This window comes from Hyla sarda, chromosome 1 (genome assembly GCF_029499605.1).
Source record: "Hyla sarda isolate aHylSar1 chromosome 1, aHylSar1.hap1, whole genome shotgun sequence".
NCBI lineage: Eukaryota > Metazoa > Chordata > Amphibia > Anura > Hylidae > Hyla > Hyla sarda.
Genome location: NC_079189.1, coordinates 409,198,136 through 409,224,129, shown reverse-complemented (window position 1 = coordinate 409,224,129; position 25,994 = coordinate 409,198,136). Strand labels below are relative to the sequence as shown.

Below are 25,994 nucleotides of genomic sequence, written 5' to 3'. Positions count from 1 at the left end.
AACTTTCTGGAGCCAGTTAATATATAAAAACGTTTTTCCTGGAATACCCCTTTAATGTTAGCTGCACGTTCTTTTGTCATTTTGATCATTTCACATGGATGGGGGAGATTTATTAAAATCTTTGCAGAGGAAAAGTGCAGTTGCTTACAGCAACCAATCAGATGGCTTCTTTACTTTTTTAAAAGGCCTCTGAGACATGAAAGAAGCCATCTGATTGGTTGCTATGGGCAAGTGCACCACCGTTCCTTTACACCAGTGTTTTCCAAACAGCGTGTCTCCAGCTGTTGCAAAACTACAACTCCCAGCATGCCTGGACAGCCTTTGGCTGTCCGGGCATGCTGGGAGTTGTAGTTTTGCAACAGCTGGAGACACACTCTTTGCAAAACACTGCTCTCCACAGGTTTTGATAGATTACACATCTGCACATGAAGATAAACAGGTTGGGCAGATAAAAAAAAAAATGTCTAGCAGCAAAACAGTCTGTGTTGCCCATAGCAACAAATTACAGCACTTTTAATAAAAAATGAAAGATGCACTGTGATTGGAGGATATGGGCCACAATAAAAATGTAATCTGTAGCCATGTGACACGCGCAGCCCCGGCTGTCACATCACATATCAGTATATGGAGCGGCTGTGTGCACGGTCTCCTTTGCGTTCTTTCAAACGGGCGATCACATGACCTTGCTAGTGACTACTCATTGGCTGAACTCGGACAGAACTCTGGAGGGACCGTATGACAAGTATATGCCTTTACTTTCGGCGAAGACAGGTTCATCTTCTAATACCGTACTATGGCGCTGGGTTCAGGAGTGGCTCATTGTAGCTCTAACTATATGGTTCCAGTTTATCCCGCTGGCTCCAGTATACCGTGCCGTGTATTATAGAGATAATCCAGCCCACACGTCTGTTGCTGGAAGGATGGACATCTGGATAGCTCTCCACCTCAGAGGCATTAGCAGCGCAGCTACCTGGAAGCGGCTCTTGTGTGACTGTCCCTGACTGCAGTGTCCTCTATGACTGGGGCAGCGGGAGTCGCTGACAGTTATGTCACAGCACGGTGTGGGAGCGGAGCCGGACCTCTACCGGGACACGTGGGTAAGGTACCTGGGTAAGTCCTAACTCCCCTCATAGTAAAGGTGGACTCCCTGTCCTGTCTCCATGGCTGGGCACAGTTTTGCTAAAGTTGTAGAACTAGGTTATTAGCGGCACATGAAGACTTCCTGTCAGAGATAAGGAAAGTCGTGTAAGAGGTGCTGGGGGACATCATTTTTTATGGAACATAAGGCGCATCTCCAGTCAATGGACATTATACAAGTTAGAGACTCTAAAGTGACAGTCAGTCACATGTAGATATAAGGGCTTCAGAAAATGTGAAAAATCCCCGGTATCCATCATAGAAAATCCTATGCAGTTTTGGGGTGTGTTCACACGCTGCATTTCACTGAAATTCGCCTCCCATTGTTTGATTTGAAATACATGTCAGGGGGAAGTTGGATTTTAAATACCCATTTGATACTATTGATATCCAGCTGTGGTACGCGGCCATACACTGAGCTCCAGCTGTGGTACGTGGTCATACAGTGAGCTCCAGCTGTGGTACGCGGTCATACACTGAGCTCCAGCTGTGGTACGTGGTCATACAGTGAGCTCCAGCTGCGGTACGCGGTCATACAGTGAGCTCCAGCTGTGGTACGTGGTCATACAGTGAGCTCCAGCTGCGGTACGCGGCCATACACTGAGCTCCAGCTGTGGTACGCGGTCATACAGTGAGCTCCAGCTGCGGTACGTGGTCATACAGTGAGCTCCAGCTGTGGTACGCGGTCATACACTGAGCTCCAGCTGTGGTACGTGGCCATACACTGAGCTCCAGCTGTGGTACGCGGTCATACAGTGAGCTCCAGCTGCGGTACGCGGTCATACAGTGAGCTCCAGCTGTGGTACGCGGTCATACACTGAGCTCCAGCTGTGGTACGTGGTCATACAGTGAGCTCCAGCTGTGGTACGCGGTCATACACTGAGCTCCAGCTGCGGTACGCGGCCATACAGTGAGCTCCAGCTGCGGTACGCGGCCATACAGTGAGCTCCAGCTGCGGTACGCGGTCATACAGTGAGCTCCAGCTGCGGTACGTGGTCATACAGTGAGCTCCAGCTGTGGTACGCGGTCATACACTGAGCTCCAGCTGTGGTACGCGGTCATACAGTGAGCTCCAGCTGCGGTACGCGGCCATACAGTGAGCTCCAGCTGCGGTACGCGGCCATACAGTGAGCTCCAGCTGCGGTACGCGGCCATACAGTGAGCTCCAGCTGCGGTACGCGGCCATACACTGAGCTCCAGCTGTGGTACGTGGCCATACACTGAGCTCCAGCTGTGGTACGTGGCCATACACTGAGCTCCAGCTGTGGTACGCGGCCATACAGTGAGCTCCAGCTGCGGTACGCGGCCATACAGTGAGCTCCAGCTGCGGTACGCGGCCATACACTGAGCTCCAGCTGTGGTACGTGGTCATACACTGAGCTCCAGCTGTGGTACGTGGTCATACAGTGAGCCCCAGCTGTGGTACGCGGCCATACACTGAGCTCCAGCTGTGGTACGTGGTCATACAGTGAGCCCCAGCTGTGGTACGCGGCCATACAGTGAGCTCCAGCTGTGGTACGCGGCCATACAGTGAGCTCCAGCTGCGGTACGCGGCCATACAGTGAGCTCCAGTTGCGGTACGCGGCCATTCACTGAGCTCCAGCTGTGGTACGCGGCCATACACTGAGCTCCAGCTGTGGTACGTGGCCATACACTGAGCTCCAGCTGTGGTACGTGGCCATACACTGAGCTCCAGCTGTGGTACGTGGCCATACACTGAGCTCCAGCTGTGGTACGTGGTCATACAGTGAGCCCCAGCTGTGGTACGCGGCCATACACTGAGCTCCAGCTGTGGTACGTGGTCATACAGTGAGCCCCAGCTGTGGTACGCGGCCATACAGTGAGCTCCAGCTGCGGTACGCGGCCATACAGTGAGCTCCAGCTGTGGTACGCGGCCATTCACTGAGCTCCAGCTGTGGTACGCGGCCATACAGTGAGCTCCAGCTGTGGTACGTGGTCATACACTGAGCTCCAGCTGTGGTACGCGGTCATACAGTGAGCTCCAGCTGCGGTACGTGGTCATACAGTGAGCTCCAGCTGTGGTACGCGGTCATACACTGAGCTCCAGCTGTGGTACGTGGCCATACACTGAGCTCCAGCTGTGGTACGCGGTCATACAGTGAGCTCCAGCTGCGGTACGCGGTCATACAGTGAGCTCCAGCTGTGGTACGCGGTCATACACTGAGCTCCAGCTGTGGTACGTGGTCATACAGTGAGCTCCAGCTGTGGTACGCGGTCATACACTGAGCTCCAGCTGCGGTACGCGGCCATACAGTGAGCTCCAGCTGCGGTACGCGGCCATACAGTGAGCTCCAGCTGCGGTACGCGGTCATACAGTGAGCTCCAGCTGCGGTACGTGGTCATACAGTGAGCTCCAGCTGTGGTACGCGGTCATACACTGAGCTCCAGCTGTGGTACGCGGTCATACAGTGAGCTCCAGCTGCGGTACGCGGCCATACAGTGAGCTCCAGCTGCGGTACGCGGCCATACAGTGAGCTCCAGCTGCGGTACGCGGCCATACAGTGAGCTCCAGCTGCGGTACGCGGCCATACACTGAGCTCCAGCTGTGGTACGTGGCCATACACTGAGCTCCAGCTGTGGTACGTGGCCATACACTGAGCTCCAGCTGTGGTACGCGGCCATACAGTGAGCTCCAGCTGCGGTACGCGGCCATACAGTGAGCTCCAGCTGCGGTACGCGGCCATACACTGAGCTCCAGCTGTGGTACGTGGTCATACACTGAGCTCCAGCTGTGGTACGTGGTCATACAGTGAGCCCCAGCTGTGGTACGCGGCCATACACTGAGCTCCAGCTGTGGTACGTGGTCATACAGTGAGCCCCAGCTGTGGTACGCGGCCATACAGTGAGCTCCAGCTGTGGTACGCGGCCATACAGTGAGCTCCAGCTGCGGTACGCGGCCATACAGTGAGCTCCAGTTGCGGTACGCGGCCATTCACTGAGCTCCAGCTGTGGTACGCGGCCATACAGTGAGCTCCAGCTGTGGTACGTGGTCATACAGTGAGCTCCAGCTGTGGTACGCGGTCATACACTGAGCTCCAGCTGCGGTACGCGGCCATACAGTGAGCTCCAGCTGCGGTACGCGGCCATACAGTGAGCTCCAGCTGCGGTACGCGGTCATACAGTGAGCTCCAGCTGCGGTACGTGGTCATACAGTGAGCTCCAGCTGTGGTACGCGGTCATACACTGAGCTCCAGCTGTGGTACGCGGTCATACAGTGAGCTCCAGCTGCGGTACGCGGCCATACAGTGAGCTCCAGCTGCGGTACGCGGCCATACAGTGAGCTCCAGCTGCGGTACGCGGCCATACAGTGAGCTCCAGCTGCGGTACGCGGCCATACACTGAGCTCCAGCTGTGGTACGTGGCCATACACTGAGCTCCAGCTGTGGTACGTGGCCATACACTGAGCTCCAGCTGTGGTACGCGGCCATACAGTGAGCTCCAGCTGCGGTACGCGGCCATACAGTGAGCTCCAGCTGCGGTACGCGGCCATACACTGAGCTCCAGCTGTGGTACGTGGTCATACACTGAGCTCCAGCTGTGGTACGTGGTCATACAGTGAGCCCCAGCTGTGGTACGCGGCCATACACTGAGCTCCAGCTGTGGTACGTGGTCATACAGTGAGCCCCAGCTGTGGTACGCGGCCATACAGTGAGCTCCAGCTGTGGTACGCGGCCATACAGTGAGCTCCAGCTGCGGTACGCGGCCATACAGTGAGCTCCAGTTGCGGTACGCGGCCATTCACTGAGCTCCAGCTGTGGTACGCGGCCATACACTGAGCTCCAGCTGTGGTACGTGGCCATACACTGAGCTCCAGCTGTGGTACGTGGCCATACACTGAGCTCCAGCTGTGGTACGTGGCCATACACTGAGCTCCAGCTGTGGTACGTGGTCATACAGTGAGCCCCAGCTGTGGTACGCGGCCATACACTGAGCTCCAGCTGTGGTACGTGGTCATACAGTGAGCCCCAGCTGTGGTACGCGGCCATACAGTGAGCTCCAGCTGCGGTACGCGGCCATACAGTGAGCTCCAGCTGTGGTACGCGGCCATTCACTGAGCTCCAGCTGTGGTACGCGGCCATACAGTGAGCTCCAGCTGTGGTACGCGGCCATACACTGAGCTCCAGCTGTGGTACGTGGCCATACACTGAGCTCCAGCTGTGGTACGTGGTCATACACTGAGCTCCAGCTGTGGTACGTGGTCATACAGTGAGCTCCAGCTGTGGTACGCGGTCATACACTGAGCTCCAGCTGTGGTACGCGGTCATACACTGAGCTCCAGCTGTGGTACGTGGTCATACACTGAGCTCCAGCTGCGGTACGTGGTCATACAGTGAGCTCCAGCTGCGGTACGCGGCCATACAGTGAGCTCCAGCTGCGGTACGCGGCCATACAGTGAGCTCCAGCTGCGGTACGCGGCCATACAGTGAGCTCCAGCTGCGGTACGCGGCCATACAGTGAGCTCCAGCTGCGGTACGCGGTCATACAGTGAGCTCCAGCTGCGGTACGTGGTCATACAGTGAGCTCCAGCTGTGGTACGCGGTCATACACTGAGCTCCAGCTGTGGTACGCGGTCATACAGTGAGCTCCAGCTGCGGTACGCGGCCATACAGTGAGCTCCAGCTGCGGTACGCGGCCATACAGTGAGCTCCAGCTGCGGTACGCGGCCATACACTGAGCTCCAGCTGCGGTACGCGGCCATACACTGAGCTCCAGCTGCGGTACGTGGCCATACACTGAGCTCCAGCTGTGGTACGTGGCCATACACTGAGCTCCAGCTGTGGTACGCGGCCATACAGTGAGCTCCAGCTGCGGTACGCGGCCATACAGTGAGCTCCAGCTGCGGTACGCGGCCATACACTGAGCTCCAGCTGTGGTACGTGGTCATACACTGAGCTCCAGCTGTGGTACGTGGTCATACAGTGAGCCCCAGCTGTGGTACGCGGCCATACACTGAGCTCCAGCTGTGGTACGTGGTCATACAGTGAGCCCCAGCTGTGGTACGCGGCCATACAGTGAGCTCCAGCTGCGGTACGCGGCCATACAGTGAGCTCCAGTTGCGGTACGCGGCCATTCACTGAGCTCCAGCTGTGGTACGCGGCCATACACTGAGCTCCAGCTGTGGTACGTGGCCATACACTGAGCTCCAGCTGTGGTACGTGGCCATACACTGAGCTCCAGCTGTGGTACGTGGCCATACACTGAGCTCCAGCTGTGGTACGTGGTCATACAGTGAGCCCCAGCTGTGGTACGCGGCCATACACTGAGCTCCAGCTGTGGTACGTGGTCATACAGTGAGCCCCAGCTGTGGTACGCGGCCATACAGTGAGCTCCAGCTGCGGTACGCGGCCATACAGTGAGCTCCAGCTGCGGTACGCGGCCATTCACTGAGCTCCAGCTGTGGTACGCGGCCATACAGTGAGCTCCAGCTGTGGTACGCGGCCATACACTGAGCTCCAGCTGTGGTACGCGGCCATACACTGAGCTCCAGCTGTGGTACGTGGTCATACACTGAGCTCCAGCTGTGGTACGTGGTTATACAGTGAGCTCCAGCTGTGGTACGCGGTCATACACTGAGCTCCAGCTGTGGTACGCGGTCATACACTGAGCTCCAGCTGTGGTACGTGGTCATACACTGAGCTCCAGCTGTGGTACGTGGTCATACAGTGAGCTCCAGCTGCGGTACGCGGCCATACAGTGAGCTCCAGCTGCGGTACGCGGCCATACAGTGAGCTCCAGCTGCGGTACGCGGCCATTCACTGAGCTCCAGCTGTGGTACGTGGTCATACACTGAGCTCCAGCTGTGGTACGTGGTCATACACTGAGCTCCAGCTGCGGTACGCGGCCATACAGTGAGCTCCAGCTGCGGTACGCGGCCATACAGTGAGCTCCAGCTGCGGTACGCGGCCATACAGTGAGCTCCAGCTGCGGTACGCGGCCATACAGTGAGCTCCAGCTGCGGTACGCGGCCATACAGTGAGCTCCAGCTGCGGTACGCGGCCATTCACTGAGCTCCAGCTGCGGTACGCGGCCATACACTGAGCTCCAGCTGTGGTACGTGGCCATACACTGAGCTCCAGCTGTGGTACGCGGCCATACAGTGAGCTCCAGCTGCGGTACGCGGCCATACAGTGAGCCCCAGCTGCGGTACGCGGCCATACACTGAGCTCCAGCTGTGGTACGTGGTCATACACTGAGCTCCAGCTGTGGTACGTGGTCATACAGTGAGCCCCAGCTGCGGTACGCGGCCATACACTGAGCTCCAGCTGTGGTACGTGGTCATACAGTGAGCCCCAGCTGTGGTACGCGGCCATACAGTGAGCTCCAGCTGCGGTACGCGGCCATACAGTGAGCTCCAGTTGCGGTACGCGGCCATTCACTGAGCTCCAGCTGTGGTACGCGGCCATACACTGAGCTCCAGCTGTGGTACGTGGCCATACACTGAGCTCCAGCTGTGGTACGTGGCCATACACTGAGCTCCAGCTGTGGTACGTGGCCATACACTGAGCTCCAGCTGTGGTACGTGGCCATACACTGAGCTCCAGCTGTGGTACGCGGCCATACACTGAGCCCCAGCTGTGGTACGCGGCCATACACTGAGCTCCAGCTGTGGTACGTGGTCATACAGTGAGCCCCAGCTGTGGTACGCGGCCATACAGTGAGCTCCAGCTGCGGTACGCGGCCATACAGTGAGCTCCAGTTGCGGTACGCGGCCATTCACTGAGCTCCAGCTGTGGTACGCGGCCATACACTGAGCTCCAGCTGTGGTACGTGGCCATACACTGAGCTCCAGCTGTGGTACGTGGCCATACACTGAGCCCCAGCTGTGGTACGTGGTCATACAGTGAGCCCCAGCTGTGGTACGCGGCCATACACTGAGCTCCAGCTGTGGTACGTGGTCATACAGTGAGCCCCAGCTGTGGTACGCGGCCATACAGTGAGCTCCAGCTGCGGTACGCGGCCATACAGTGAGCTCCAGCTGCGGTACGCGGCCATTCACTGAGCTCCAGCTGTGGTACGCGGCCATACAGTGAGCTCCAGCTGTGGTACGCGGCCATACACTGAGCTCCAGCTGTGGTACGCGGCCATACACTGAGCTCCAGCTGTGGTACGTGGTCATACACTGAGCTCCAGCTGTGGTACGTGGTCATACAGTGAGCTCCAGCTGTGGTACGCGGCCATACAGTGAGCTCCAGCTGTGGTACGCGGCCATACGCTGAGCTCCAGCTGTGGTACGCGGCCATACGCTGAGCTCCAGCTGTGGTACGTGGTCATACAGTGAGCCCCAGCTGTGGTTCGCGGCCATACAGTGAGCTCCAGCTGCGGTACGCGGCCATACAGTGAGCTCCAGCTGCGGTACGCGGCCATTCACTGAGCTCCAGCTGTGGTACGCGGCCATACAGTGAGCTCCAGCTGCGGTACGCGGCCATACACTGAGCTCCAGCTGTGGTACGCGGCCATACACTGAGCTCCAGCTGTGGTACGCGGCCATACACTGAGCTCCAGCTGTGGTACGCGGCCATACACTGAGCTCCAGCTGTGGTACGCGGCCATACAGTGAGCTCCAGCTGTGGTACGCGGCCATACACTGAGCTCCAGCTGTGGTACACGGCCATTCACTGAGCTCCAGCTGTGGTACGCGGCCATACACTGAGCTCCAGCTGTGGTACGTGGCCATACACTGAGCTCCAGCTGTGGTACGTGGCCATACACTGAGCTCCAGCTGTGGTACGTGGCCATACACTGAGCTCCAGCTGTGGTACGTGGTCATACAGTGAGCCCCAGCTGTGGTACGCGGCCATACACTGAGCTCCAGCTGTGGTACGTGGTCATACAGTGAGCCCCAGCTGTGGTACGCGGCCATACAGTGAGCTCCAGCTGCGGTACGCGGCCATACAGTGAGCTCCAGCTGCGGTACGCGGCCATTCACTGAGCTCCAGCTGTGGTACGCGGCCATACAGTGAGCTCCAGCTGTGGTACGCGGCCATACACTGAGCTCCAGCTGTGGTACGCGGCCATACACTGAGCTCCAGCTGTGGTACGTGGCCATACACTGAGCTCCAGCTGTGGTACGTGGTCATACACTGAGCTCCAGCTGTGGTACGTGGTCATACACTGAGCTCCAGCTGTGGTACGTGGTCATACAGTGAGCTCCAGCTGTGGTACGTGGCCATACGCTGAGCTCCAGCTGTGGTACGCGGCCATACGCTGAGCTCCAGCTGTGGTACGTGGCCATACACTGAGCTCCAGCTGTGGTACGTGGCCATACACTGAGCTCCAGCTGTGGTACGTGGCCATACACTGAGCTCCAGCTGTGGTACGTGGTCATACAGTGAGCCCCAGCTGTGGTACGCGGCCATACACTGAGCTCCAGCTGTGGTACGTGGTCATACAGTGAGCCCCAGCTGTGGTACGCGGCCATACAGTGAGCTCCAGCTGCGGTACGCGGCCATACAGTGAGCTCCAGCTGCGGTACGCGGCCATTCACTGAGCTCCAGCTGTGGTACGCGGCCATACAGTGAGCTCCAGCTGCCGTACGCGGCCATACACTGAGCTCCAGCTGTGGTACGCGGCCATACACTGAGCTCCAGCTGTGGTACGTGGTCATACAGTGAGCTCCAGCTGTGGTACGCGGCCATACAGTGAGCTCCAGCTGTGGTACGTGGCCATACGCTGAGCTCCAGCTGTGGTACGCGGCCATACGCTGAGCTCCAGCTGTGGTACGTGGTCATACAGTGAGCCCCAGCTGTGGTACGCGGCCATACAGTGAGCTCCAGCTGCGGTACGCGGCCATACAGTGAGCTCCAGCTGCGGTACGCGGCCATTCACTGAGCTCCAGCTGTGGTACGCGGCCATACAGTGAGCTCCAGCTGCCGTACGCGGCCATACACTGAGCTCCAGCTGCGGTACGCGGCCATACACTGAGCTCCAGCTGTGGTACGCGGCCATACACTGAGCTCCAGCTGTGGTACGCGGCCATACACTGAGCTCCAGCTGTGGTACGCGGCCATACAGTGAGCTCCAGCTGTGGTACGCGGCCATACAGTGAGCTCCAGCTGCGGTACGCGGCCATACACTGAGCTCCAGCTGTGGTACACGGCCATACAGTGAGCTCCAACTGTGGTACACGGCCATACAGTGAGCTCCAGCTGTGGTACACGGCCATACAGTGAGCTCCAGCTGTGGTACACGGCCATACAGTGAGCTCCAGCTGTGGTACGCGGCCATACACTGAGCTCCAGCTGTGGTACGTGGCCATACACTGAGCTCCAGCTGTGGTACGTGGCCATACACTGAGCCCCAGCTGTGGTACGTGGTCATACAGTGAGCCCCAGCTGTGGTACGCGGCCATACACTGAGCTCCAGCTGTGGTACGTGGTCATACAGTGAGCCCCAGCTGTGGTACGCGGCCATACAGTGAGCTCCAGCTGCGGTACGCGGCCATACAGTGAGCTCCAGCTGCGGTACGCGGCCATTCACTGAGCTCCAGCTGTGGTACGCGGCCATACAGTGAGCTCCAGCTGTGGTACGCGGCCATACACTGAGCTCCAGCTGTGGTACGCGGCCATACACTGAGCTCCAGCTGTGGTACGTGGTCATACACTGAGCTCCAGCTGTGGTACGTGGTCATACAGTGAGCTCCAGCTGTGGTACGCGGCCATACAGTGAGCTCCAGCTGTGGTACGCGGCCATACGCTGAGCTCCAGCTGTGGTACGCGGCCATACGCTGAGCTCCAGCTGTGGTACGTGGTCATACAGTGAGCCCCAGCTGTGGTTCGCGGCCATACAGTGAGCTCCAGCTGCGGTACGCGGCCATACAGTGAGCTCCAGCTGCGGTACGCGGCCATTCACTGAGCTCCAGCTGTGGTACGCGGCCATACAGTGAGCTCCAGCTGCGGTACGCGGCCATACACTGAGCTCCAGCTGTGGTACGCGGCCATACACTGAGCTCCAGCTGTGGTACGCGGCCATACACTGAGCTCCAGCTGTGGTACGCGGCCATACACTGAGCTCCAGCTGTGGTACGCGGCCATACAGTGAGCTCCAGCTGTGGTACGCGGCCATACAGTGAGCTCCAGCTGTGGTACGCGGCCATTCACTGAGCTCCAGCTGTGGTACGCGGCCATACACTGAGCTCCAGCTGTGGTACGTGGCCATACACTGAGCTCCAGCTGTGGTACGTGGCCATACACTGAGCTCCAGCTGTGGTACGTGGCCATACACTGAGCTCCAGCTGTGGTACGTGGTCATACAGTGAGCCCCAGCTGTGGTACGCGGCCATACACTGAGCTCCAGCTGTGGTACGTGGTCATACAGTGAGCCCCAGCTGTGGTACGCGGCCATACAGTGAGCTCCAGCTGCGGTACGCGGCCATACAGTGAGCTCCAGCTGCGGTACGCGGCCATTCACTGAGCTCCAGCTGTGGTACGCGGCCATACAGTGAGCTCCAGCTGTGGTACGCGGCCATACACTGAGCTCCAGCTGTGGTACGTGGCCATACACTGAGCTCCAGCTGTGGTACGTGGCCATACACTGAGCTCCAGCTGTGGTACGTGGTCATACACTGAGCTCCAGCTGTGGTACGTGGTCATACAGTGAGCTCCAGCTGTGGTACGCGGCCATACAGTGAGCTCCAGCTGTGGTACGTGGCCATACGCTGAGCTCCAGCTGTGGTACGCGGCCATACGCTGAGCTCCAGCTGTGGTACGTGGTCATACAGTGAGCCCCAGCTGTGGTACGCGGCCATACAGTGAGCTCCAGCTGCGGTACGCGGCCATACAGTGAGCTCCAGCTGCGGTACGCGGCCATTCACTGAGCTCCAGCTGTGGTACGCGGCCATACAGTGAGCTCCAGCTGCCGTACGCGGCCATACACTGAGCTCCAGCTGTGGTACGCGGCCATACACTGAGCTCCAGCTGTGGTACGTGGTCATACAGTGAGCTCCAGCTGTGGTACGCGGCCATACAGTGAGCTCCAGCTGTGGTACGTGGCCATACGCTGAGCTCCAGCTGTGGTACGCGGCCATACGCTGAGCTCCAGCTGTGGTACGTGGTCATACAGTGAGCCCCAGCTGTGGTACGCGGCCATACAGTGAGCTCCAGCTGCGGTACGCGGCCATACAGTGAGCTCCAGCTGCGGTACGCGGCCATTCACTGAGCTCCAGCTGTGGTACGCGGCCATACAGTGAGCTCCAGCTGCCGTACGCGGCCATACACTGAGCTCCAGCTGTGGTACGCGGCCATACACTGAGCTCCAGCTGTGGTACGCGGCCATACACTGAGCTCCAGCTGTGGTACGCGGCCATACACTGAGCTCCAGCTGTGGTACGCGGCCATACAGTGAGCTCCAGCTGTGGTACGCGGCCATACAGTGAGCTCCAGCTGCGGTACGCGGCCATACACTGAGCTCCAGCTGTGGTACACGGCCATACAGTGAGCTCCAGCTGTGGTACACGGCCATACAGTGAGCTCCAGCTGTGGTACACGGCCATACAGTGAGCTCCAGCTGTGGTACGCGGCCAGTCAAAAACCGTATGGTGAAAACTGGATGGAACCGTACACACATACAGTTATGTACGGTTCCCATTCACTCCCATGTTTAAAAAAAAAAAAAAGTATACGGTTTCAATAAGTTTTTTCGCCTGGACCAAAAAACGTGGTAGGCTACGGTTTTGGGTATGGGAAAAAAACAGACAAAACTGTACAAGACACAAAACGGATTCCACCTGATGCATCTTTTGGCATACGGTTTTCAATGGAGAGTCAATGCATATGGTTTTCAATACGGTTCCATACAGTTTTCACATAGAAAACTTATATGGGAACTGTATTGCAAAAACGTGGTGTGAATGCACCCTAAGACAATTGGAGAGATTTATCAAAACCTGTGTAGAGAAGAGTGGTGCAGTTGCCCACAGCAACAAATCAGATCTCTTCTTTCATTATTCGGAGGCCTTTTTAAAAATGAAAGAAGCGATCTGACTGGTTGCTATGGGCAACTGCACCACTCTTACTCTTTGATAAATCTCCCCCCAGGGTGCCTCCCACTGTTGCAAAACTACAATTCCCAAAAGGCCATCCGGGCATGCTGGGAGTTGTAGTTTTGCAATAAATGGAGGCACCCTGGTTGGGAAACACTGCTCTAAGAATATACAAAAAGTAAAGCTGATAACATTACAGAAGATTGAAGTGTTCCTTAACAGCAGATCTTGAGGATCTTAGACTAGGTTCACACTGCCGTTGTGCTCCGAATCATTCAGGGCCCATTCGGCTCTTTTTCTTTTCTTTTTTTTTTTTTTTTGCACGAACAGACCCTGAACGGGTCGGAGCACAACTGACAACGCCAGGTCCTGACGGATCCCATTGACTTGTATTGGGCCTGTTAGGTGTACAGTATTTAGGGGAGTTGAGCAGATAAAAAAGGTCATGCAGTTTTTTTTTTTCTTTTCGAAACTCCTGTCTAGAGATGAGCGAACTTACAGTAAATTCAATTCATCACAAACTTCTCGGCCCGGCAGTTGATAACTTTTCCTGCATAAATGAGTACAGCTTTCAGGTGCTCCGGTGTGCTGGAAAAGGTGGATACAGTCCTAGGAAAGAGTCTCCAGTCCACCGGAGCACCTGAAAGCTGAACTAATTTATGCAGGATAAGTCATCAACTGCCGGGCCGAGAAGTTTGTGATGAATTGAATTTACTGTAAGTTCGCTCATCTCTACTCCTGTCCTTTCGACGGACTGACTGAGCCACGGAGTTCCCTTTAGTTAAGCACAACAGCCACGTGATCATAGCCTTAGCTGTGACTAGGGATTGTTTCCATAACTGTCTTCTATAGATCAGTGCTGGGCAAATAGAGGAGTCAGACATTCAGTGCAGCAAACTGGCACCTAAATGTTTTGGGCTGTTTTCTGTTTTCCCTTGTGTTAATCTCACTGCTGGGTCACTAATCCCTGTTCTTATTAGACATATATGTAGATTTTGCCAGTTCTGCTGTCTCCATTTTTCAGATCAGCTCTTTTAGAGACCACGTATTGTCCGTGACTATATTTGGATACTTGAGTGCACCTCATGCCCAGGATCTGAGCCATATTTATGTACTCTCGGAGCTCCATTACTGCTCCATGACCTCTACTGATGGAGCGTCTTGCAGTATAATGCAGACTAATGGAAAACCGAGAGACATCATTAGATCACTATAAAGGGTTATTCCAACTAGAAGCAGTTATCCCCTATCCACAGTAGGGTTTCCACCTTTTTTGCAAAAAAAAAAAATACCAGCCATGATAATTTGCAAAATCAATTATATATGCGTGACATCACAGGATACACATATTGGGGGGGGGGGGGGGGATTTTGTCCTATTCTGACCCCAATAACTTTTTTATTTCTCCTTATACTCCTTTTTTGCGCACTGATCTGTAGTTTTTAACAGTACCATTTTTTTGTTTGGATGTGACTTTTTAAACCTTTTTTTTTTTTTAAATTAAGTTCTGGAGTTGCAGTTAGTTACTAACTACAACTCCCAACATTCCTTGATACAGCCTGTGGCTCAGCAGCGGCCCCAACTGAAAACTACAACTCCTAGCATGTTGGACACTATAGTATAGGTCAGTGTTTCCCAAACTGGGGTGCCTCCAGCTGTTGCAAAACTACAACTCCCAGCATGCCCGGACAGCCGTTGGCTGTCCGGGCATGCTGGAAGTTGTAGTTTTGCAACAGCTGGAGGTGCTCTGATTCAGAAACACTGATAAAGGTTATGGAGCAACATTCCGGGAGTTGGAGAATTCCTTGGATAAATACTGGCAGGGTGGCCAAAATACCGGCCAGTGGGCAACCCTAATTCACAGTGTAATTGCTAGATTTGTGGTGGTCCAAAACCCTGGGACCTCCACCAATCTCAAGGGCAGGAGACCTTGGTCCCTTTTTCCCTCTGTTATAAGACTGCAGAAGAGGTTTCAATAAAGTGATGGTCAAGACTGCTCCCCAATAAGCAGGGAGCGTGACCGTTCTTGTCAATGTCATAGACTTTGAATGGAGTGTCAGAGGGCAGGCTTGTCCGCACCTTCATGGTCTCCTGCTATAGCTGTGTTCTTGCGGCTGGAGATTCCTTTTGTTTATATACCCTTATGTGTACACGTAAGGAAATGTTGTGCTATACACCCCTTTAGATAAACTTACACAAGCTAGTTGTGCTCAGACCTCACCTACTGTAACCTGCTCATGTTTGTCTGTGATAAACCAGATGCTGTTTATCTGTATACTCAAGGGACAGGTTTCTTCAACGTTCACAAGACTATTTATGGCAGATGATCATCTTACCGGAAGAGTGCAGATGGTTGAAGGTTGTTCTGTACTTGGAACAATACCATTATGAAAAGATTCTCTAACCCCACATATACAGTGGGGGAGTTTTATGTATGTGTTTGTGCCTTCACCTTACCATAAAAACGGCAAAACTAGTCACATTTCTAGAACAAAATGTCACATCATGTTATAGACATGTGCCAGAAAGGATAATACAGTGCACGTGACTTACCTACTTCTACTTCTCTCCTCGTCAGAGTGTCGGACTTGTGAGATATGACAATGTGCACCACTGTTGGACATAGAAGTAAACCAAGAGGTGATGTAGCGTTAGACTAACGGGAACAACTAGATGCACTTAATGTATCATACAGTGATAAAAGTGGCACTGGTTTTAGATAAGGGTTGACAGAATTAGTGAATCTTCCCCAGTGATTTTAGAGTAAACTCACACATAGTGGAAGTGATGCGGTGGAATTTTTCTTTTATATGGAAATCGATATTCAGTGCACATTTTTACAGATTTCACCTCTTGCAGAGGGGTGAAATGTGCAGAATCTGTTTTTCATGTATGCAGATGCAGGCTAGTTTTAAAAAAAATTATTATTTTTTCAGCATTTTTTGATCCGGAGAAAACTGCAGAAAAAACTGCAATTGCTTTTTCCAGCGTTTTTGCATATTTTTTTTGCATTTTTTTGTTCTGGTTTTCATTTATTTATTTTTTTTTTTCTTTGTGTGGAAATGTCAATTTTTTTTATTTTTTTACCCTATGGCAGTTTTTCACTGTCTTCAGCGAACCACTCCATGGTGCCTGGCCCACACAGTGTAAGGAGGTAAGTAGTAATGCATAGCATCACTACTTACCTCCACCGGCTATATAGTATACAGCGTTGCACATACCCCAAGAAGTTAACTAGGAGCAGACATTTTTGCCAGAAAAAAAACATAGAGGGAAAGGTATCAAACCCCGTGCAAAGGAAAATTTGACCAGTTGCCCGTAGCAACCAATCCAATCGCTTCTTTCATTTTTAAAGAGGCCTAAAAAAATGAAAGAAGCGATCTGATTGGTTTCTATGGGCAACTTGTCAACTCTTCCTCTGCACATGTCCTGATAAATCTTCCCCATAGTCTCAGCATGCTGCAATTTGGAAAAACTATTTTTATTTTATTTTTTTTTAATTTTGAGCCCAAAACCGCAGAAAAACAGACAAGCTGAGGGAAAAACTGCCAAACCCCAAAACGCCGAGTGGGTTTGGCGTTTTATAATTCTTTATTGACTCCCTGCCAACTTCGGATCATGCCAACTCCCTGCCAACTTCTGATATGGTTTTTGCCATAAATAAACCTATTGGAAACAGCGTTAGTGTGCACCAACCCTTTTTTGCATATTGTATCTTATTCCTTGTCATGTCTTATCATGATCACTAGTGCAGAGATTGTAGCTTTTATGACTGTAAACCAGGCAGATTTTATGCATCACTGTAACAGGCTCCAGGGGAATTGTTCCATTTTCAGAAGGAACAGCAAATCTAGTACATCTTAATAATAGATGAAACAGTGTGACTGCTCCAGACATTGCAAAAGTCTTAAAGGAATTCGCAGACTCTCAAACAACTATAGAAATATAGATATATGCTCCCTTATACTTTTTGTTAATTCGAACTTGTCAGCAGGTTTTTAGGGTATAACATAAGGGCATGACTGGTCGGTCTTTTAGTTAAATGACCCCTCCAGATATTTTAAAAAGATATGTAGATCAGGCATTGGCGCCCACTGGACATTCCCCTTGGCTGCTAGAGCCCAGCACAGTTCAGCCCCTACCCCATTTAGTAACTCCCTTCTGAACTGGTCACCTCTACCCCCATGATGGACAGCCTCTAGACTGTAATGTTATCCTGCATCTCCCCTCTAATCTAGAATGAATGGGGCCAGTGGGCTCCAAAGCCTTATTTGCATATTTCTGAAATCTTGGCACTGGATGGTCAGTTAACTAATAAGAGGTATGTAAGATTTGTGGTTGAAAGCTCTTTACAGCCATGCCATTATTTTATACCCTAAAAGCCTACTGACAGGTACACTTTAAAAACATTTTTTTTTTTTTTTTTATCAACCCCATTTACTTACAGCATAATCTATCTATTGAGAATTGCTGCATATTTAAAGGGATTGTCCAGTAAAAATTATCTTATCCTTTATCCACAGGATAGGGGATAAGTATCTGATCACAAGGGGTCTTACCGCTTGGACCCTCCACGATCTCTGGAACGGGACCCAGGCTCTCCATTCAATAATCTGGGAGCGCAGGAGATGCACAAATGTTGGTCAGACCCCCTCACGATCAGATACTTATTCCCTATCCTGTGAATAGGGGATAAGATGTTTTGTACCGCAGCTGTCCTTTAATCTATTGCAATAGCTGTAACACATGGAGAATTCATTGTGAATTTTAGTGCAGACTTCTTGGCTTTTTTTTAACAGCATACACTGCTCAAAAAAATGAAGGGAACACTTAAACAACACAATGTAACTCTAAGGCTAGGTTCACACTGTGGAATTTCTGGGCAGAATTTTTGCCGGAGATCAAGCCGACGGCACTAGGACCAAGCGGACTACATTCCTGTCCCCATAGATGGCAATGCATTTCTGAGCAGATCTCCCAAAAGATCCACACAGAAATGCATTGCCGTCTATGGGGGCAGCAATGCAGTCTGCTCGGTCCTAGTGCCGCCGGCTTGATCTCTGGCAGAAATTCTGCCCAGAAATTCCACAGTGTGAACCTAGCTAAGTCAATCACACTTCTGTGAAATCACACTGTCCACTCAGGAAGCAACACTGATTGACAATCAATTTCACATGCTGTTGTGCAAATGGAACAGACAACAGGTGGAAATTATAGGCAACTAGCAAGACACCCCCAATAAAGGAGTGATTCTGCAGGTGGTGATCACAGACCACTTCTCAGTTCCTAACTCGGCTTATACTCGAGTATATACGGTATGTATGGCAATGAAGAAAGTCACTTGTTGGATGAGAGAATATTTGTGATCTATTATTTTACATATAAATATTACATGTGTAAGATTTGTGAGACACTGATCATATTCCCACCATCCAGCAGTTTATGTACAGTTGTGAGTGGATGAAAGACACTTTGACAACCAGTTGAGCTCTTGCAGACACGTAACATGACTTCTCATTATTATTTCATGATCCCTAAGCCATAAGTGGCTTCTGAGTGAAAATAAAAAAATGAGTTTTGCACAATGGCCTTGAATGTCTACATCACTGAAAGCATAAAGTCCAGTGAAGCACATATTCTCCTTCTTCTCAAAATAGGACAAAGGATTTTGAGTAGATCTCTCTTGACGGCTCACACTGTTTTTCTTTTTGCAGACCTTACTGGTATAGATGCTTATTTCAAGTAGTGCTGCCAAACATTGGATAAATAGCCACATGTGGCCCTCTGCAGGTTACCAGCAGTAAACATTAGCACAAGAGATGTTATATTTTACTAGATGCTGGTTTTATGGCCTAAACCATAACACTGGCATTTAAAGGGATTCCCCACCTCCAGAAATGTTTTTTAAATTGGCCCTGGTGACATGAAAGCAAAAAGGAAGACCCAGATATCCTGATACCCTGCAGCTGCTTCTTGGTTTTTCGTGACCAGTTGACCCTCCAGGAATTGTCTGCTTATTCATCAGTGGCCACAGCGGTGATCAGTCTCTGCCAGTGATTGACTTAGCAGGTCCTGCAGGGTTAACGCATTACAGGAACCAGTGGTGAACAGTGCAAACTGGGACCAGTGATCTCTACAATACAAGAAGTGTCCGCTTATTTTTAGGCCTAGTGGCCAGAATGAAAACAGCAAGATTTTTGTAGTATGGATGGTAAAATGAATTAACAGCAATGTGAGATTTTGAAATTCTCATCCACACAATGCGTAAAAAACAAATCTGCACAAAAAAATCTGCAGCAAATAGGCACACTATGGTGCAGATTTTCTGCTGATGACATCTATGCACATTTTTTTTGTGCCGAAAATGTGCAGCATATCTGCTAGGTGTGAATGTGCTCTAAAGATGTACATGCAGAATGGCACTAGTAGTGTGCTGCATAGCAAAACAATTACGTTCCGCTTTTTGGCCACATGCTTTGCACAGGTAAAACACATTTTTGTCCTAGAAAGACTGATAAGTCTTGAGTAGGTGAACTGTGTATAATATTTAGTAGCAACAGATTTACTGTAGTAGAATTGTAACATCACCAATGTAGTAAATATTCCACAAAACATGCGTTTGACCAAGTCAAGCCCTTCATGTCAGTCAAGCAGGGAAAGGAGGGGTATAGGGCAGGGAGGTGAGCAATGCTGTGGCACTTAAAAGTTTACATGTCATTTACAAAAACCTTTTATATAATGTAGATAATACCATTAAATGTATATTTGTAATATACATTTGTTAAAAAAATATGTATATTTTTGGGTGAACAAATGCTGTTATTATCTACATTGTATTAAAAGTTTTTTTGCAAAGTTTTTAAAGTATCTCTGTCATTTATAAAAACGTTTGACATGTTCCAAAAACATGTAAAAAGTTTTAATCAGTCGGGGTCTCAGTGTGGAGATCCCCCACTAATCATTAGAACAACCCTTCACTTTCCAGGTCTCAGTGATCTCTGTCCTGCGGTTCCATTATAACCCTGTGAAGCTGGACAGAAATCCTGGAGAGATGCTTGTTCTAATGATCGGTTGATGATCAAACTTTTATCGTCTGACATGTATGTAAAAGTAATTTTTATATGTATAAGTACACTTTAAACAGCTCTGCTGCATCTACGATTGCACCACAAACTAGTACTTGTATGTATTCTATCTTCTGTACAAGGATGTCTACAGATCATTTGGTTACAATAATCTGACAGATTGCCTTCAATAACTCCACAGCCAAGGTATATTGCACACTCATAAGAATTTCTAAATAAATATTGCGTTCTTGAAAATAGCAATATACATGGTAATCTTGATCTAGGGTTTTTTTTTTGTCTTTCAGGATATGCCAATGAAGTTGGGGAATCTTTCCGTGCTCTGGTACCCAAATCTCTTGTTTGGGCAACCTATGGTGTAGCCACAGCTTATGTAACTGCAGATGCAGCAGATAAAGGACGCAAAGCAGCAAAGGTATTTATTGTGGTAAATCCAAGATGGTTTCTGTAACTCCTTAACAACCAGACCAATCAGGTCTTTATGTCACTTGATGACAGTAATTTTTGCCTTTTTTTAATCACTGTATTCAAATACCCATTACATTTTGTTTTGTTTTTCATCAGTGCAGCCATATGGTGGCTTGTTTTTTCTCTGTTGCACCATTTTTGGTACTTTTTTTTTAGGAGGGAATGACGATAAGTCAGAATTTTTTTCTTCTTTGTTTACCAATGATTTAAAATAGTATGTTTTTTTCTTTTTTTACATTTAGTAGTTTTGTGCAATATTAAGGTGTTTTATGGAAAATTTTAGTGTTTTGAAAAATATAGTTTTCCAAAGCATTGCTGCATGTGTCTATGTAGCTGAGCTCCTGCTGTGATCTCAGAGGTACACTGGGTAATACACAAAATATATCTGTCATGTTGCAGGAGTGAGCACCCACTCATGAAGGATATATCCATAGATATATCCATGCATTAAAGTTGTTAAAGTGAGCATTTCATTTAAGAAAGGAAAAAAAAAAAACTTTTGACATGTCAAAAGTTTTTATTTGTTGGGATCTGAATGCTGAGACCTCCGCCAATGAGGACAATGAGCAGGGAATAATTGCACAGTAGCACCCTTTACTCCCCTAGATCTCAGCGATCTTTGTCTTATTTCCCATAGACTTATAACCAAACAGTTAGGCAAAGATCGCCTAGAGCCAGGGAGTTAAGCACACTACCATGCGCTATCTTTGCTCATTTTCCTGATAAGTGGGGGTCTCAGCACTAAGATCCTGACAGATAAAAACTTTTGACATGTTACTTGTTACTGTTTGTCAAAAGTTGTGTTTTTATTTTTTTAAATTACAGGGACACTTTAAGGTAGCATTAGACTAGGCTGTTACATAGCACTGGCAAAAATGACTGTTATTTTGGCCAGTTCTGCAGTGTTACTGTATAATTGGGAATTTCAGATCTTTACATAGAGGCCTGGTCTACACTGCAACTATTTGTAGTGCTAATTGATTTTATCTATAAAGGAAGGGTCCGGGTCACAAGATTACATACAACTCAAGCACTCCAGAGTCTCTACATAGTCTACATTTTAACAGTTTTACAAACATGGATGGTTTTGTGCAGATGAAATCTGAATGGAGTTATTGCTGCAGCAGGTGTATGGATTTTTATTTATTACAGACTATTTAAATCCTCGTGAATTAACTTGGCACTCAAATTTATGATGCATAATTACATTTTATTGTGCAGTCCCAATATTCAATTTGTTGTTAATGTTTCGGTCATACCTGGACCTTCATCAGAACTTACTGGACTGCTGAGGAGGAATGAGGATAAATAAAAGTAAACGGCCGAGCGCCGTGCTGTAGAAGAATATGGTGGTGACCTAGTAGTAAATCTGAGCCACTGTGTGCCTGTAGTCTGTCTGTATGCTTCCTCCAGAGTATCTACACTGTACCCAAAAGGTAAATCAAGGCTTTCCTCTTATTACCCATAAAGTTCAGGGTAGCTGTAGCTTTTGTAAATACACTTTTTCTTTCTATGCACACTATTTTGGCTCCTGAATGTAATTCTCTCCCCCTTTAATTTACGAGCAACAACTGTGTTGACCGGGGGGGGGCTTTTTGGATGTAGCCCCTGCCTTGCTGTCTTTCTGCTGCAGTTTCTTTCATTTCTGCTTACATAGCACCTTACAAACACAATGCAGCAATAACACGCTTCTCCCTCCACATGCCATCTATAGTTTTGTGTAAGTTCTGTGAGAATGAGAAATAATAACAGCGCTAGGGACATTAAACACGTCACCACTCTGAAGGATTAATATAACAAAATCATGTTGTTTCTAAATATATTTTTAAAATACAGTCCTGCTTTAAAAATAGGTAACCCTTATGCTAAAGGACAGCTTTCCATTTTTTCATGTGAAAACTACCAGTTTTACATCAGTTATAATCTTCCCACTTTTAGGCAAACACTGATGGTCCCGGTCGGACTGCAGATATCACAGTAGCTGTGGTAGATACCTTTGTTTGGCAATCTCTTGCATCTGTGGCCATTCCTGGCTTTACGATCAACCGAATATGTGCTGCTTCTCTTTTCTTGATGGGACGTGTCACCCGCTGGCCTCTCCCTGTGCGCAAGTGGGCAACTACTGCAATAGGACTGTCAACTATTCCTTTTATTATAACACCAATAGACAGGTAGGTGGTGTTGTGGTAAGCTCTGTGAGACTATGCCAACACTTGGCGGAAATACTGCAGATTTTCAGTACAGAATTTTCATGTAGAAAAGGCACAGTAGTTCCAATAACAGCTAAGCAGAGGGTATTTTGTAATTTTCTACCACAATTGAAAATTTACCTGCAGTATGTTCATTATAGTTTTGGATCTCCTGGATTTATTTTGTGTGTGTGTGGAGGAGGGCATATATCACTGCTCACTATTTTACAGGAGCAGGAACTCTGGGAATTGCAGGAGTCCCTGTTCCTGTATGCAGTGGAAATGCTGCAGTATCACCTGCTATGGGTCAGGCTGTAAAGGAAGAGGACTCGCATCAAAATTGTAGCATCAGTACTATCTAACAATCAGGTGTGTGTTTAGTTGTACCAATCGGACATATCTAAATGCCTAAAACTGAAAACTTTGATTAAAGGGAACCTGTCAACTCGTATAGCTTGCTAGAACTGCCTGCAGCACGTAGTAGGTCACTTAAAGGGGTACTCCAGTGGAAAAATTCTTATTCCCTATCAAAAGGATCGGGAATAAGATGTTAGATCACAGGGGTCCCACCGCTGGGGACCCCCGCAATCACCTGGCCGGCAGCAACGTTGTCCGGAACACAGTGCTCCCGTGTTCCTGATGTCACGCCATGCCTGCTCCATTCATGTCTATGGGAGGGGATGTCACATCTAGTACGTAGCCGTCACACCTCATCCCATAGACCTGAATGGAGGGGGCGTGGCGGCTGTAGCGCGGATGACCGGGGTGCCGTATCGACGATCGTGGGGGTCCCCAGCGGCGGGATCCCCACGATCTAACATCTTATTCCCTATCCTTTTTATAGGGGATAACATGATTTGTGCCGGAGTGCCCCTTTAACCCCTTAACGACCACGGACGTAAATGTACGTCCTGGTTTGGCGGGACTTCCCGCACCAGGACGTTCATTTACGTCCTGTGTATAACCGCGAGCATACGGACCCGCCTGTAATGGCCGACATCCGCGATCACGCGGATGTCCGCCATTAACCCCTCCGATGCCGTGATCAATACAGATCGCGGCAGTGCGGCACTTTGATTGGATGATCGGATCGCCCGCAGCGCTACCGCGGCGATCCGATCATCCAGCATGACAGCTGGAGGTCCCCTTACCTAGCTCCGGCCGTCTCCCGGGGTCTTCTGCTCTGGTCTGCGATCGAGCAGACCAGAGCAGAAGATCACCAATAATACTGAGCAGTGCTGTGTCCTATGCATAGCTAGCACTGCACAGTATTAGCAATCAAAGGATTGCTATAGATAGTCCCCTATGGGGACATAAAAAGTGTAATAAAAAATAAATAAAATAAATAAAAAGTTGAGAAATGTAAAAAGAAAAGTGAAAAATCCCCTCCCCAATAAAAATGAAAATTGTCAGTTTTTCCCATTTTACTCCCAAAAAGCGTAAATTAAAAAAAAAAATAAACCTACTTGGTATCGCCGCATGCGTAAATATCCGAACTATCAAAATATAATGTTAATGATCCCGTACGGTGAATGGCGTAATCGTAAAAAAGTCCCAAAATGCAGCTTTTTTTGTCACATTTTATTCAAAATTTTTTTTATCAAAAATGATCTAAAAGTTTTATATATGCAAATGTGGTATCTAAAAAAAGTACAGATGATGGGGCAAAAAATGAGCCCTCATACCGCCCTATATACGGAAAAATGAAAAAGTTATAGGTGGTCAAAATAGGGCGATTTTAGATTACTGATTTTGTACAAAAAGTTTTAGATTTTTTTTTTAAGCGGTACAAAAATATAAAAGTATCTAGCCATGGGTATAATTTTAATCGTATTGACCCACAGAATAAAGAACACATGTCATTTTTACCGTAAATTGTACAGTGTGAATACAAAACCCTCCAAAATGTGCAAAATTTGGGTTTTCATTTAAATTTCCTCCCTAAAAAAATGTTTTTTGGGGTTCGCCGTACATTTTATGGTAAAATGAGGTTTCATTACAAAGTACAATTGGTCACGCAAAAAACAGGCCCTCATATGGGTCTGCAGATGGAAATATAAAGGAGTTATGGATTTTAGAAGGCGAGGAGGAAAAAACGAAAACGCAAAAATAAAATTGGCCTGGTCCTTAAGGTGAAAATGGGCTTGGTCATTAAGGGGTTAATGATCCCAACCTTGTGTTTGTAAATACTGTTCAGTCTGTACAATTGAAGATAATAAACTTCAAATCCAGGATGCACTATGTCATTTTAGGCTAGTCAGTCATTGGGGCAAGAACCTCACCACAACCATTCACCTCCTCATGGCTGTATTCACGCCTCAATAGCTGGCATTGACAGAGCAGACTATGCTTGTGACATCCGTCCTCCATCTTCTGTATTGTTTAGCAGTGTAACATTGAAAAGACTGATAACCATTGCACATGTCTAGGAAGATACCTCAGGGCGTGTGCAAGATATTGTGAGAGATGGATGACGGACATATGTAGTCTGACATATGTAGTGAGGCATGACATGGTAGCCAGTTGTGGCGAAGGCCTGCGCCAATGAAATATTACATATAGCGTGCACTCGATTAAAAGTAACATTTTCTGCAAATTCATTTACAAACATGAAGTAGGAATCATTGTTAAGATTCCTAATATGTGTTGAATTCATTAAATGCAGAGATAAGATTGTAGTATGTCCATAGCAAGGACACCATTTACTTTGTGTGGATTATGCAAGTTGGGGGTAATGTGTTAAGAAATGTGTACAGCATATGTGCAACATATTCAGATAACAAAAAACTCTACTTATTACTTTAAGATAGAATGTAACTGCTGTAGTTTAACTTTACTTGTTTCATTCTTCAGATCAGTGGACTTTTTGCTGGACTCAAGCCTTCGCAAGCTCTATAATACACATGAAAAGAAGCCTGATGAATCGCGGCCAACTTGATAGTTGCAAAATAATTGCTATTGAAAATTAAGAATCATCGAGGGGATTTTTTTCAACAGCAAGTGTGGCACTGGACTGGACACTTTCCAGTTTCTGAACTATGCAATAAAGCTAGAAGCCTATTTGAAGTGTTGTGGGGGACTGGGAGCTTTTGGACCTAGAATAAATGATTTATGTGA

The 25,994-nt window shown here is 49.4% G+C and overlaps 1 protein-coding gene across 3 annotated transcripts; it reads left to right on the top strand.

Moving 5' to 3' along the window:
• Positions 1 to 692: 692 nt before the first annotated feature.
• On the top strand, positions 693 to 25,994 carry MTFP1 (mitochondrial fission process 1). 3 transcript variants are annotated; one of them, XM_056528661.1, is made up of 4 exons: positions 693 to 1,097; positions 20,508 to 20,635; positions 22,627 to 22,859; positions 25,731 to 25,994. In XM_056528661.1, the coding sequence occupies exons 1-4, from the start codon at positions 1,016 to 1,018 to the stop codon at positions 25,813 to 25,815; spliced, it is 528 nt and encodes a 175-aa protein (XP_056384636.1). In that variant the 5' UTR covers positions 693 to 1,015; the 3' UTR covers positions 25,816 to 25,994. The 3 variants fall into 3 exon arrangements, with proteins under 3 accessions (XP_056384636.1, XP_056384637.1, XP_056384638.1); XM_056528662.1 differs by having other exon boundaries at positions 697 to 1,110; XM_056528663.1 differs by lacking the exon at positions 693 to 1,097 and adding an exon at positions 1,393 to 1,420.

Bases quoted from the DNA above. Each gene is read 5' to 3' on its own strand.
- MTFP1 (XM_056528661.1), top strand. From the start codon at position 1,016: ATGACTGGGGCAGCGGGAGTCGCTGACAGTTATGTCACAGCACGGTGT. The intron at 20,636-22,626 runs GTATTTATTGTG...TCCCACTTTTAG, and splicing joins AAGGACGCAAAGCAGCAAAG to GCAAACACTGATGGTCCCGG. The intron at 22,860-25,730 runs GTAGGTGGTGTT...TTCATTCTTCAG, and splicing joins ATTATAACACCAATAGACAG to ATCAGTGGACTTTTTGCTGG.